Genomic DNA, 15267 nt, shown 5'->3' on the forward strand with positions numbered 1-15267 from the left:
TAATTCTTCTGTCTATATATATGAAGCAGAGCTGCTGCTCCAAAATCTTCATAAAGCTCATTCGAAATAGCACTGTGCATCTACTAATATGGACATCCACATGCTATAACACCACTATCACTGAACTATAGAACTACTATGAAGTTCTAAAATAAGCATCACTCAAATTTATGTCCTCAAGCAATCTTTCTTAATCCACCACTCGGATTCCATATGAAAAATTGAAATTCCAAATCAATGTCGATCCTTCCCACCGACCGTCACTCCAATTTAGTTTAACTTCCATATTTGTTATAGGAAGTGGCTAAAGATTCCTATGATATTCGATGATCAACTTTCCACCTTTGTAGCAGGTTTTAAACTTGGGGCAATTATATACACGTCTCTATCCGTACCTATTCACCAAAACTGACATTTAATGTCGTGATGTACCTTCTAACCATTTGGGTGTACCAAGAAAAATTATAAATTTCCATCTCAGTCGCCCGACCGTCATATCACTATTTACAGAAACTACTAACTCTCCTCCAGTACCTTAAACTCCTTCTCTAGGGTCAGCTCCAATATTTTAAATTGACCTGCTGAACTACCTTGGTAATAACAAGTGTTATTGTTACACCTGCTATACATTCAACTGATAACTCATCAATGAACCGAAAGATTTAAATATCTTATCGGTTGTTAAGAGCATCCACTTCCATAATTGCTTCCACCAGACGAAACTTGATATAAAGTGTGAATTACCACTTCTATCTATCTAAACCGTCTCTTGATCTATTCTATTCGTATGAACTAAAGTCCTACCAGTTCGAAATAGACAAGAACTAAGCTGACCTAACTTATCAGTCAACCAATATCCCGTCCAGAATCATGACCCTTGTGCGAAGTCAGCAATCCCTCAACTAAATCCGTGGAAAATGCTCTCTCATTTCCACTTCAATATAGGGAATAGCTGTAAATGATCTAGTGATCTCTGATGGTCCATCTCGACTATCTTATAAAAATTACAATGGGAGACAAAATCACTATGTCCCCCCTCCTGCCTGTCCTCCAAACGTCTGCTTCATACCGTGAAGCATCATATTTCCACTAGAATAAATAAAGAACTAAGAGTTGTGAAACTTAGTCCTTACATCCTCCATCCAATTTGTTTACAGAAAGTACTGTTAATCTGGTACCACCAGTTTTCGTCTGTACCCATTGTTTAAATTGGAGCATCTTCAAAAGCGAATTCTGCAACTAAATCTATCCACCACTGATCTGTGATAAACTTACCGATATTGAAAGTCAATCGGTAATTCCATTTATCAATAGTCAACTATGACTTTAACTCAACAAAAGTCAACAAACTACGACATTTCCTTACATACCATGCACCTCATCTTTATATAAGTGTTTGGTCTCACCATCTTGTCTTTGACACACCCTGCTTTTTTAAGACAAGTTAATGACAATCTAACTTCTTTGTCTAACTTCAAAAGAATATGAAATCTTTCCATCCTCTACATAAGTCATTAATTTCCTTGTAACAGCTAATTGTTGCAAATTGTGACTAAAAAAAATAATTCCATATTATTTATGGAAATGAAGAGACTTAATTTCCTCCTCCATGTGCAACACTGGCAAATTTCTCCTAATGACACACCCTCTTGAATAAATTCTTGATTAAGAATTTATTGATGAATATTTATTCAGTCTTATATTCTCACTCGGTGTCATTTCAATAAGTACTTAATCCAGTACTAAATCCTTCTTCCGACTTGGTAACAACTTCTGAAATTTTCAAGAAGATGTCCAACAAATCCAGCACCTTTGATATATCATCATGGCGTTACAATGATCTTTATTTACCACTACCTCACGCATACCGAAACATTAACAACCACCAATATCATGGCGTTGTAATATGATACGAATCCATACCTAACGTAAAGTATATCAAACTAATCGTTCTAGATTGTTTGACTCGTAGTGATGGTTTAATTATCCCATCCCAAAACACACCATAATGACACATGTCCAGGTCTAATAGATTGGCTAGATTTATGTGTATCTATCAAATCCTATGACCGTATGCTCACAAATCTAGCGTAAATAGCGCTATTAGTCCATGTTATTAAAACAATAGTTAGCTGATCATACACTTGTGTTCCCAACTAAATCACATACCAAATCTCGAGTAATTAACAAAAAAAAATTAAAACACGTATGATAAACACAATAAAACAAGATATACTCCTACTTAGGATATCGTTTTTTTTTAAAAAGAAAGTCTCATTTGAAATCAACCTTATTAGATTTTTTCAAAATTTCCTTTTATAGTTTCATAAATAATTATCCAATCTCGAAACATATCCTTTTAAATATAGCTTAAAAACACAAATATTTGCCTAAGTAAATACCAAGGGCTTAACTCTCATCCTTCTTATATGCGGAATGTAGACTGTCTAACTTGGCTTTTTAAAGCGAATTAGAACGTCACAACATAATACTAATGCCCTCTTGTATGTAATTTAAAAATTATGTATTTCATTCTGATAAGAACACATCCGATCCCCAAACTCCTGAACAATACTTCTTATATACCTCTTTTAGAGATGATAAGAAAGTTTAATTATTTGTAGATTGATCAATCCCAATTCTACTAATAACATTCGCTATACTATTAGTAATTCAGATCACCTCACGCGATCATCCATCTTCAAGATTTAGTACCCTCTTTATTGGATGCACATAAATCTCCTCTTCGGCTCCTACTCCTCGCTTGTCTCCTTTTTGAGATCAATTGAAGTCGTGTTGGCCCCAATATGCGGTGACCTATCACGTACACCTAAATCCTTCCTTGGCTTATACTTTTAAAGTAACGCCAAATGGACCTAAACCATCGATCCCTAACTCTGCCTTCTGGCAACGAAATCGATAACGTACTCCTTTACTCATTTGTGTCTTTATCGCTTTCGCCTTGAACCCATCCTTTTCCTAGTGCTAACCATTCTATGACTACAGAATATAATTAACATCAGCTCCTCCTAACAAACCGTAAATAGAGTACAACGAATCCTAATACGAGCTCTAAGTTTTAAGAGACGCAACGCGGAAGTCACATAACGAAAGACACTCTTAAGGACACTTGAACCTGGAGTGCTCTGATACCAACTGTGATACCCTCGGATTTCCGAATGCGGGTTGGCCAGGCCCACGCCCGAATATCCGAGGATATCAAAAACAAAATCGGCAATAAACGAACACAGAGTACAAAAGAATAAAGAAGAATAAATAAAATGCTAACAAGAAACTAAAATGATAATCTAATAATAAACCTCAAAATATATTTCCATTAATTAATAAACTCTTCTGATACAACTGATCCTCCAAAATACAACTCGGGAATCCATACTGTATGGACCCCTAGAAAATCCAAACTAAACAAATGACAGTAATAATTGTCTAAATCAGGAAACTGAATCATAAAGAAACTCCTATGTAGCATCGGAAGAATGAAGTAAACTGATCCCCGCTCAGCACGAACAACCTCTACTCCTGACGAACACCTGAAAAATAATGGTGTGTTAGGCCCACAAACAAGTTCTATTCTACTATAGTCCAAGTAGAGATCCGATACACGTATACATCCTAGTCAATCCAACAGTAACTAGTAGTCCGTATATATATATATATATACACACTAAAGGAACCTCACTAGACTATATAGTTGTCTCAACCTGAATAGTAGGCAACATGCAAAACGCATATATAGTGGGCATGAGTACCTAGACCTATCTGGGTACACAACTACACTATATCTAGCTACACATCCTTGACGATATAAGCACCCTAACCACTGATCCTGAGACTTAAGCTCATATCACGGCACCATACTTATATATATAAAATCTAGTAACCATCCTATTCAGTATAAATTAATCCTCAATAAGTCATTCAACTTGTTCAGCTGACCTGACTTAAATATAAGTAGGACTTAACATTTTAGTTAATTCATTCCCTTATATAATAAATTAATTTTCCATAAGTCATTCAACTTGTTCAACTGACCTGACTTGAATATAAGTAGGACTTAACATTTTAGTTAATCCATTCCCTTATATAAAATAGGTAGGATTTAACTGATAAGTTAATTCGTCCCTAGAATGCCACCGTCCCATACCGGTGCATTAAACCACACAATCCAACAATTAATGTAACAATTAAGGAAATACATCAAACAATTCAGAAATAACTATGATAATATGATATCAAGTTATCACAAAATAGGAATGACTTATTATTTGTTTAAGCTTCCTATATCATATGTCCTACATAAACTGAATCTTATATATATGATGATATTTTATTATACCGTCAAATAAGTATTTTCCATATCCAATTCATTCTACACATTTAATCTTAATTGCTAAAACATATTAAAAGATTAAATTCATTCGTTTGTTTAAAACATTCAAATAGCAAGCATCATTATGATTGAGTCTATTTAAATTTATTTAAACCCAAACCTAGTTCCTATTTAATGTTCAGGAATCCTAGGCATGTTTCTACGTTCCATCATTCCACAGGTATGAAAAATATATAATTTAAACATGTAAAAATTCACACCGGAAATCAAATCAAATTCATGCATTTATCAATTCATAACACAAGAACAGATATGAACCAAATTCATAAAACCTATGTTCTAATCCAATTAAACATGCATAATTATTTAATTTTATGTATTTAATAAATCCTGGAATTTCTTAGGCATGTACAGAAACACGAATTAAAGGGAAAGAGATAGAAGAAGAACTTGCCTTAAACTTTCGGAGCGAAAGTTAAACTTTTTCTTCCTTGATCTTCTCTCTACATGGTTTTTTTTCCTCCTTCCTTCATTTTCCTCCTTCCCTCTCTAACTCTCTCTCTCTAGAATATATCACGTGAATATTTCTAGCTCCCTTTTACCACCTATGGCTATATATTTATAGGCTAAATAAAATAATTTCTAACCCTTTTTCCCAATCCAAGTCAACTTAAAAAAAATAAATATTAAAATATTAAAAAGGTAAGTAAAATATGTTACGTATATAATTTATGTATATTTTTATTAAATAAATAAATTATACACATCCCATTATTTATTAATGGATTATCTAATAATACTTAAGTTACTATAGTATTATAAAGTAACTTAAATATTATTATTTAAATATAAAACATATACATCAAATTAAATATTACTACCCAAGTTTCCATAAAAGTAATTAATAAATTACTTTCCCTTTTATATATATTAAAAAGGTAAGTAAAATATGTTACGTATATAATTTATGTATATGTTTATTAAATAAATAAATTAAACACATTCCATTATTTATTAATGGATTATCCAATAATACTTAAGTTACCATAATATTATAAAGTAACTTAAAATATAAAACGTATCAAATCTATATATATCTATGTATATTTTTATTATTTAAATATAAAAACATATACATCAGATTAAATATTATTACCCAAGTTATCATAAAAGTAATTAATAAATTACTTTCCTTTTTATATATGTATATAATATGTATATATATATATACATACACAACTATTCATAGGTAATAATTCATACACATCCAACTTCCTATCCAAGTAGTCCATGGGACCCAATTGGTTGGCTCATTACTACTAATCATAACCATAAAAGAAAAATAAAAAAAAAGAAAACATTTAATTTACAATTAATCAAAGCACCATTTAAGCACATAATCTAATTAAACAATTAACACATAGACAAGTACAAATAATACATAGACACACAATCAAATAATCAAGTAATACCTAATTCAATTAAACACATAAGCAATTAGTCAAATAGTCAATTAAATAATTAAAAATACAATTAAAACAAATAAATAAATACCGAGACTATCCTTTTAAAATTAGGGGTATTACAAAATCTATCAATGTCAATTGGTGTTATTTCAACAATTTCATCAATGTGTTCATTTTTAATTATATCTTTTCTTGTCCTGCATCACATCCATATTAACATCCACATTTCGGCCATACTCACTTTATGTATATTTTGTTTCTTAATTTTGCCAACATTCTGTCCCTTGAAGAATGGCTAGTCTAACAACTGTTTTATAAGATTTTCCTTCAATCTCAGTGGGATACGCCGACACATTATACCAGACACACTCCTCCATTAAACCCATTGTTTTGGACCTCATATAGTAAATAGAACAATATGTTAAGGTTATATTATTTTAATTATAAATTTTAGTGCCCAAACTTGAGTTAGTCTGGGCCTCTGGAAAGAACTGAGTCCTGGCTGAACTTGGGTTAGTCTGGGTCTGTGCTAGTTTTCCAAGGCTTTTGTTTTGGGCATGGGTCAAGCTACAGCCTGTTTGCATCCCGCTCAAATTGCAATTTTCTGTATTATTTTTTGCAATCATAAAATTACTGGCTCTTTTATAATCATGCAGTGACACTAAATTTAATATGCATAAACTATGGCCATTTCTATATATTTAAAACAATTTAGAGTTCTGTTTTATCAAAATTCTATGTTAATATAAGAACTGAAGTATTTCGGTGATTAGTTTTAAAATTGCAACATGTTACTTGACATTCTTCTGTACAGGATTTTTTGAAGGAAGATACTGCTATTGTTCAAATTTTTATATTTGATGATGAAATTGGGTGCCTTGTTTATTTACTATTCAACAGTTTTGAAACTCATTTGTTTGGATCAGGAATCCATTAGAGTTATGCCTTCAAAAGCATAAGCATGTATTAAAGCATAAGCATATGTTTAGTGGCTTTGTCGACATGAAGGTTAGTTTGTCGTTAGAAACGCAACAAGAGAGAATATAGGGGGAAGCTTCCTATGTCAACTGCCATTTTAATTCTACTGTTTCTGGCTTTAAATATTTGTCTGGAAGCAAATATGCTATGTCAATTTGCTTCCATGTTTTTTGGAAGTAGTTTTTTTTTCACTTGGCTTAGTCTGTTGATGTACACGGAGGGAATACCCTATCTTTATCCATTGTATTGATCTTTCTATCTTTCAATGGAATTCAGCCTCACTTCTGACAATCTATATATATATATATATATATATATGTATGCTCTTCTTCTTACATTGGTGGCCATATCCTACTTTAATTTTCCTTCTGTTCTATCAGGCGTCAACAGGAGGCAGAATTGAAACTGTTAGAAGAAGAAACTACAAGGAGAGTGGAAGAAGCAATATAAGAAAAAGTTGAAGAGAGCTTGAATTCTTTGGAGATGAACCGGAAATACAGAGGTGATTGGAGGAAGGTCGGAAGAAACTTCTTGTTGATGTTGCAGCTCAACTTGAGAAATAGAAATAAGCTGCTTTCATTGAGGCAAGAGAAAAGGAGGCAAGTATCCTAAAGGAAGTCCTACTATAGACTACGTCCCTTCTGTCGAGCCTTATAATTGCATGAAATGCAAGATGCTCTGACACCCTTTCAAATCAAATGCTTTTGCAAGTATTCTTTTTCTCTTATATTTTGTTTCTATTCTAGCAATTGGCTATCAATTTCAGTCAATTAGCCATCAGTAAGGGTGTTTTAGTTTAAACTAGATGTTCAATGTAGTGTCATGGCTTTTTGGGTTGATAATTACATCTATTTGCAAGAAGTAAACTGAAAATAAATTAGTTTAAACTAGATGTTCAATGTTAGGAAAATGCATGGAAAATCCTTGTATTCCTTTCATGATGCTATTAATTAATTGCCCTCTTCATTGCTCTGAGATTTCATAGGAGGTGGTGTCTTTTGCACAGGCTTGGCTCAATCTTCTTTGTGATATACTTGTTGAAAGAGCTTAATTCTGGCATAATAACCATAAGCTTCTATGTTCCATGTGCAAAGACCAGTTTTTAGCCGGCCGGACCCACCCCCCCCCCCCCCCCCCCCCCGGCCCGCGTATCTCCTCTATTTTGTCGCTGTGAGCAGAAAATATACCAAAGCAAAGACAATTCCTGATTCTCCTGCAATCTGGCTACAACTTGATTTGTGTTTTTCCATACAGGAACAAGCTTGAAGAGAGAACGAAGAGCTGGAAAGGATGATTGAAGAAAACTGGAGGAGGGTGGAGGAAGCTCAGAGAAGGGAAGCTTCAGAGCAGCAGAGAAGGGAGGAGGAACGTTACAAGGAACTAGAAGAGGTAAAGACAAAAAGAAGAGCTCATACCATGTTTTGCAGTCGGTTGCGGTGTAAATCAGTTGAATCGGTAGGTTCATGGAGGGGTGTAACTGTATCATACCGTTGAAAAATGGTTACGAATCAGCCGATATAGCGAACTATGGAGCTTCATACAAAGGAAGAAGCAGCTAGAGGAGGAAGAACGGGCAAGCAAGATGAAATTGTTGGGCAAGAACAAAGCCTGGCCATGTTTTTGTGGAGTTATATAAGTTTGGATGGATGGAAATAAAATGAAGGGATTTGGGGTCAATAATCACAAATATACAGGAGGAGGTGCACGCTCTCTTATTTCTAGGGATTGTCTGGATACCATATACGCAATAGCATTGTCTTAATCAAGTGGCAAACAAAAAATGTACAAAACAATTGGAAACGAATGGATCACTAAACATCCTAGATAAAAGATCTAACTGTCACTAAACATCCTAGATAAAAGATCTAAGTGCACATCCATGTCGCCCAGTAGTTTGCTTCATTAATTCTCGGATTTATGATGAATGGACTTGTTCTGTTGGTGTCCCAAGTGGACACATTATGAAATCCGAAAGTTTTGATTCCAAATGCTTATATATATAGCTGCAAAGTATTCAAGAATATATATATATATATATATATATATAAAGAAAGGATGCAGCTCTCATATGGCAACACACACTTCTTTATTGAATCATCATTAAAGATAAACTCACAAAAAGCAGCAGAGTAGCTAAGATTGAAAAAAAAAAAAAAAAAAAAAAAAAAAAAAAAAAAAAAAAAAAAAACTTAACAAATGAGTTTTTGCCTTTTAAGCACGTACACACATGATTAACTTGTTGGCAGCCCTTGAAACTTGGAGGATCCTATTATTTGACAAACAGGAGTATCGCAACAGATCAGTTGATCAATTGATGAATCCATCCAGCTCCTATGTCGTCCTTGAACCTGCTACAAGGAGTATATATATATATATATAAATCAAGTTTACTCAAAAATAAATTCATTTATTTGGGGTTAATTAATAATAAATTAATTCTGAATTTACCTTTAATTTTGCTAATGAGGAAAAAATGTCTGAATGAAAGTCAGAACCAGTGCAAAAGTTGCTGCAAAGAAAGCCACAACAGACCAGGGATTGCTAAAATAATTGTTCCATAGTTGAGCCGTCCAAGTCTTCATCCTGCTATTGTAATGCTTTTGTATTGCATCACTGAAATCTTTGGTAGGTCCGCCGAAGGAATGATATCTACCCCCTATGGCCACGGAGTTGAATGCTTTTGCCACTTCTTCATCAGTGCTGTAGAAGTTATGAATGATGTTATGTGTTCGCAGCTCGATCACATCTTCAGCTCCATTTATGACTGAATTCATAAAATGGATGTAACTGCATACATCCATTTTAACATCAGCATCTGTTATGAAAGACACGGGAGCCAACTCATGGGCCATCATGTTTAGAAGACATAATTTTGTTCCCCAGTCAAATGTGAGTTGAGGAAGTGTTAGCAGTCCGTAGCCAAACCGAGAACTGAGAGTGAAGTCCGTCAATGAAAATGTGGTGTTTGGCCTGAAATGTATGCCCCTTGCTTTGCTTTAAGTTGTGTGGCTGAACGAAATGAGTGGGTATAAATATCCTTGTGTGGGTTGCTCTTCCTATGCCTTCTTTTGGGCCAGCAGGGAATTACCGTTTTGAAGGAACGACGTGGACGGGGTTGGTCATCTAATCTACCAGGACCATCGTCTTGGTATATTTTGACGCTTCTGCTGTAAACTTCTTCATCTGCCGGAGAGTATTGGCCGATAAATCTTCTCCTTATAAGGTGTAGGAAATGAAGGGGTTGTTCTTTCTCATGCTTATACTTTTTTTCCATCCACTTTGCATTGTCATCTATGTACATTCTGGCAATGAATTCCTCCATCAATTTCTCCCATTTGCCTTCTTCCTGAGTACTGTTAATCAAGGTCTGGAGAACTAGGAAAGGAAGTTGGTTTTCCAGCAAACTGGTGTCCGCAATTATCCCACGGAAACCAGCAACACCTACATGCTTAATCAGCTCATCCAAAAAGAATATTTCTTGACTATTGATGGAAGATATGAAGCGCAGCATAAAACAGCCATCAAGGAGCATCATACGGGCGAATGCTACATCGTCATAGGCAACTGTTGAGCCCTCAATGTAGCAGTTCCTCAAATCGTTCACCACTTCTAGCATCTCGTTATAGATTACACGGAGTTTTAATCCATTGCGGCAGCCAGCTATGAATGCACGTGCCGCTATGTTCTTCAACTTCTCAGCTTCTTTGAACTCAGGCTTGCCACGGTGATAAGGACCGATTGAAACCACTTTAGGATTAAAAAATCCCTTATTCTCCTCCTCCTCCTCCCGTAATTCTCGTGGAACCTTCTGTAGTGGCTTGTATGAAGATGCATTGGGTCTCTCTTCATCAATGGATATTATCCACTCATCACCCAATTCACGACCAGCTTCTTCTCCAACCACTGCCGAATTAATTCTGCTCAACTCATTATCAGCTAGCTCTGTAATTTCAACACCCAATTCACGACTAGCTTCTTTTCCAGCCTCTGCCAAATTAATGCTACTCAACTCATCATCATCACTTTTGGCCATTTATGGTTTCCAGCTTAATTGTTGCAGCACGATCGAATTCTAGCAGAAATTTAAAGAAGAAAACTAGACTAGCTCGTATGACAACTCATTATTAGGAAATGAAACTTCATTCTAAGTTGACTTTAACCATTGTTAATTCTGATCTATTGACTTGGAGCAGTCTATCTCCATATTATGAACCACATGATATATACATAAAATAAATAAAAAAAACACAACGATTTATTACGACCACAACTTGTTCAATCAATAGCTTAAAAGTCTTGTTCAGAGCAAGTACTATTATTTTGTGTAAATATAGAGATGTGGATAAGTTATAGGTCAAATTACATAAAAACCTTTCAATTTTGGCAAGAAACATTAGGGGAAAAACAAATTATTAATTCTGATTAACAATTATTAATTCTAATCTACTGACTTGGAGCAGTCTTGCTCCGTATTATGAACCACATAATATATACATAAAATAAATAAAAAACACTACGATGTATTACGATCACAACTGTTCAAATTAACGGCTTAAAAGTCTGTGAGGATGCCAAAAAAGGGCTGGATAAGTGACCTTGGTCCAAACCAAGTCTTCGCAAGTCGGGCCCAAGATTGAAGAATGACGCTGAAGGCCCCCTGAAAGTAGTCAGGCCCATGACTAGAGAAGCCTGAAGAACGAGCCCAGCGCAAGTAGTTAGTTAGGAAGCTTCTAGAAAATTGTAATAGTCTATAAATAGACTGAAAATAGAGGGGAAAAGGGGAATGGAAAATTCTTGAAGTGTAAAGATATTCTGTCAAATTAAGGGGAGAAATTTCTTGCATCTTCAATGGCGCCGTCCGTGGGAAACGACGAGGATCGATCTGCATTTGATCAAGATTGATTCGATCAAAGCTAGTTCGTGAAGAAGAAGCTTGATCTCTGAAAGTTGAATCCAGATCAGGGAGGTTGTGATTCGTCTTGCAGAGTTTTGGTTCTAGTTGATTTTGAGAGATTGGCATCCGATCTACGCAATTGTAATCTGTATTTGTCTAGTTGGTTTACGCAGTTGCAATTTGCTTAGATTGCTAAGTTTGACAAGCTCACGGCAGGAGAGATTCAGATCCGGCCAATTGAGATCAGAATTCAGCTCGTTTCAGTCTAGATCTAGTACGCTCGCATTCGCGAAGCATAGATCTGATCAGAAATTTGCGGTTAATGACTTTGCTCCGATCAGAAATGATGATCGGAGGTGAGAGCTCAAATCCACTAGAGAATGGCCAGCAGTCGAAGCTCGATGAATTGATGAGCATGATCAAAGCCCTGCGAAGAGAGAATGCAGAATTGTGAGCTGGAATGGAGCGTCGGGAGGCTCTGGCTATTCTAAGGCCACCTCCAGTAGGAGAGGGAGTCTTGCCACCCAATGCTGCTCATCAAGATGATCCAGAAGGAAACAATCGCATGGATCTTCATCGCGAGGAGATCATGCCGGCCGATTTACCTCCAAATGTCCGTTAGATGGAGGATCTAGAGGGATCTATCCACTTGGATCCGTATTACGAGCATACCATGCGAGAGGAAGCTGCAGCGTTTGGTCCATGTCAGGGAAGATTGAGGTGCGATGAAGCTATGGAGATTGGCCATCATAGAGCTACGTCACCGTGGCAGAGAGAATTCACAAAGGAAAGATCATTTGATCCATCCTACCGGCCCTCAATGGCAACGTATGACTACAGGAGTTCGGAAAAAAGATCTGTTGATCGAAAGATTTCCCTACGGTTTTCAAGGGAGAATGAAACCCTCCGTTCATCCGCAAGAATGGTTGCCTCTCCATTCACTGACGGGATCTTGAATGCTCAGAATCTGAGGAAGTTTTTCATGCCGGTTTTCATTCTGTTTGATGGAACGACTGACCCGATCGATCACATTTACCACATTCAGTTAAAAATGGCGCTGAACACGAAAATTGATCCTCTGATGTGCAAGTATTTTCCTATAAGTTTGGCCGGGCCAGCGCTCAATTGGTTTAAGAATCTGGCCCAAGGGTCAATCGCTAGCTTCCAAGACTTGTGTGACAAGTTCATAAGCCAATACTATGGGAATAAGCGTTCGGCTAAAGATGTTTCAAGCCTATTTACAATGAAGCAGTACGAAGATGAACAACTCCAAGCTTTCCTCACCAAGTTCAACCTTGTCAAGAGCATGGTAATGGAATGTTATCCATTCATGGCAGTTCAAGCATTCAAACTGGCCATGAACTGAGGGGCACTATTTTACACAAGCCTGGTGGTGAATACGCCGAAGACCATGGATGAGCTGAACAAGAGAGCCGACGATTTCATGTGTTTGGAAGAAGAAGCAATTAATACGAGAAAGACGTCAATTATCTCAACAAAGGAGAAATCTAAAGCCAAGATCCGGCAGAAACAAGCTCCGCCGCAGCGTCAAACCTCCTGGAAGGCAAAAAAGAGGCCGAGGGAAGAAGAACTGGTTACTCTACTCAAGGTCACCTTGGCTAGGTTGTACCAAGAAAACAAAGATAAGTTTCGCTCTCCCCTACCAATTAGACAATCTCTCGAAAGAGAGATTAGTCCAAACATTGCGCTTTCTATAGTAATTTCGGTCACCTAACTAATGAATGCAGGAACCTGAGGAGGCAAGTGGAGACGTTGATAGCAAGGGGAGAGTTCGCAGGACCATCATCTTGGTATATTTTGCCCCCGCTGCTGCTAACTTGTTCATCGGCAGGAGTGTATTGGCCGACAAATCTTCTCCTTATAAGGTCTAGTAAATGAAGGGGTTGTTTTTTCTCATGCTTATAAGTTCGTTTGCTCTGCGTTGCATTGCCATCTATGTACACTCTGGCAATGAAACTCTCAATCATTTCCTCCCATTCACCTTCTCTAGCACTGGTAGTGCTAATCAAGGCCTGCAGAACTACGAAAGGAAGTTGGTTTTCCAGCAAACTGATGTCCGCAATTATCCCACGCATAACAGCAATACCTAAATGGTCATCTAACAGGCCCATTTCTTCTTCACCCCGCAAGGCAGATATGAAGTACAGGATAAAACAACCATCAAGGAGCATCATACGAGCGAATGCTACATCGTCATAGGCGTCTGTTGAGCCCTCAATATAGAAGTTCTTAGCATCGCTTACCACTACTACCATTTTCTTATAGACTTCATGGGGTTCTTCCTTGCTGCTAGCTATGAATCCAGATGCCGCTATGTTCTTCAACTTCTCGGCTTCTTTAAACTCAGGCTTGCCATGGTGATAAGGACCGATTGAAACCACTGTAGGATTAAAAAAACCCTTATTCTGCTCCTTCTCCCGTAATTCTCGTGGAACCTTGGGTAGTAGTGGCTTGTATGAAGATGCATTGGGTCTCTCTCCAACAATGGATATTATCCACTCTTTATCACTAGCTTTGAGCTCAACACTACCGGATTCATTATCAGCTGTAATTTCAACACCCAATTCACGACCAGCTTCTGTTCCAGCCGCTGCCGAATTAATTCTGCTCAACTCATTATCAGCTGTAATTTCAACACCCAATTCACGACCGGCTTCTGTTCCAGCCTCTGCCGAATTAATTCTGCTCAACTCATTATCAGCTGTAATTTCAACACCCAATTCACGACCAGCTTCTTCTCCAACCTCTGCCGAATTAATTCTGCTCAACTCATTATCAGCTTCTTTTCCAGCCTCTGCCAAATTAATGCTACTCAACCCATCATCATCACTTTTGGCCATTTATGGTTCCGAGCTTAATTGTTGCAGCTCGATTGAATATATTGTAGCAGAAATTTAAAGAAGAAAACTTGAGTAGCTCGTATGACAACTCATTATTTGGAAACGAAAGTTCATTCTAAGTCGACTGCAATTCTCATCTATTGACTTGGAGCAGTCTAGCTCCATATTATGAACCACATGATATATACATATATAAAATAAATAAAAAACACGACGATGTATTACCACCAATAACTTAAAAGTGTTATTCAGGAATCAGGGCAAGTATAATTTTGTGTAAATATAGAGATGTGGATAAATTAAAGTCAAATTACATAAAAACTTCTCAATTTTGGCAAGAAACGTTAGAAAAATAATAATAATAATAATAAATAAATAAATAAATAAATTGAGTAGACTTTAACAATTATTAATTCTGATCTATTGACTTGGAGAAGTCTAGCTCCGTATTATGGACCACATGATATTTACATAAAATAAATAAAAAACACGAGATGCATTAGGACCACAACTGTTCAAATCCATAGCTTTAAAGTATTGTTCAGAGCAAGTATTATTTTGGGTAAATATAACGTGGGAAAGTTACAGGCAAATTACATAAAAACATTTCAATTTTGGCAAGAAACTTTAGGTAAAAAAAAAAAAAAAAACGAAAGGTTGACATCCCCTAACTATCCCAAAGTGGTGTTATAATGACTAATTAAAATGCCTCTTAAT

The 15267-nt window shown here is 36.3% G+C and overlaps 2 protein-coding genes and 1 pseudogene across 5 annotated transcripts; 1 reads left to right on the forward strand and 2 right to left on the reverse strand.

Moving 5' to 3' along the window:
• LOC132301546 (uncharacterized protein At1g10890-like) overlaps positions 1–8991 on the forward strand; it is a 38185-nt pseudogene extending 29194 nt beyond the window's left edge.
• LOC132300409 (uncharacterized) lies at positions 3319–14690 on the reverse strand. Of its 4 annotated transcripts, none has more exons than XM_059797454.1 (3): positions 9244–14690; positions 9023–9143; positions 3319–3551 (listed from the first exon to the last, which is right to left on the reverse strand). In XM_059797454.1, the coding sequence occupies exon 1, from the start codon at positions 14548–14550 to the stop codon at positions 13417–13419; it is 1134 nt and encodes a 377-aa protein (XP_059653437.1). In that variant the 5' UTR covers positions 14551–14690; the 3' UTR covers positions 3319–3551; positions 9023–9143; positions 9244–13416. The 4 variants fall into 4 exon arrangements, with proteins under 4 accessions (XP_059653437.1, XP_059653436.1, XP_059653434.1 ...); XM_059797453.1 differs by having other exon boundaries at positions 9019–9143; XM_059797451.1 differs by lacking the exon at positions 3319–3551 and having other exon boundaries at positions 8954–9143.
• On the reverse strand, positions 9743–10828 carry LOC132301547 (UPF0481 protein At3g47200-like). The gene has a single exon (XM_059798789.1). It carries the CDS (start codon positions 10826–10828, stop codon positions 9743–9745), a length of 1086 nt encoding a protein of 361 aa, XP_059654772.1.
• Positions 14691–15267: the final 577 nt, after the last annotated feature.

The sequence above is a fragment of the Cornus florida genome, unplaced genomic scaffold, assembly GCF_030987335.1.
Source record: "Cornus florida cultivar Cherokee Brave unplaced genomic scaffold, ASM3098733v1 CherokeeBrave_3.0.0_Hap2_Chr03, whole genome shotgun sequence".
Lineage (NCBI taxonomy): Eukaryota > Viridiplantae > Streptophyta > Magnoliopsida > Cornales > Cornaceae > Cornus > Cornus florida.

Coding starts and splice junctions, on each gene's coding strand:
- LOC132301547 (XM_059798789.1), bottom strand. CDS start 10,828: ATGGCCAAAAGTGATGATGATGAGTTGAGTAGCATTAATTTGGCAGAG.
- LOC132300409 (XM_059797454.1), bottom strand. CDS start 14,550: ATGGCCAAAAGTGATGATGATGGGTTGAGTAGCATTAATTTGGCAGAG.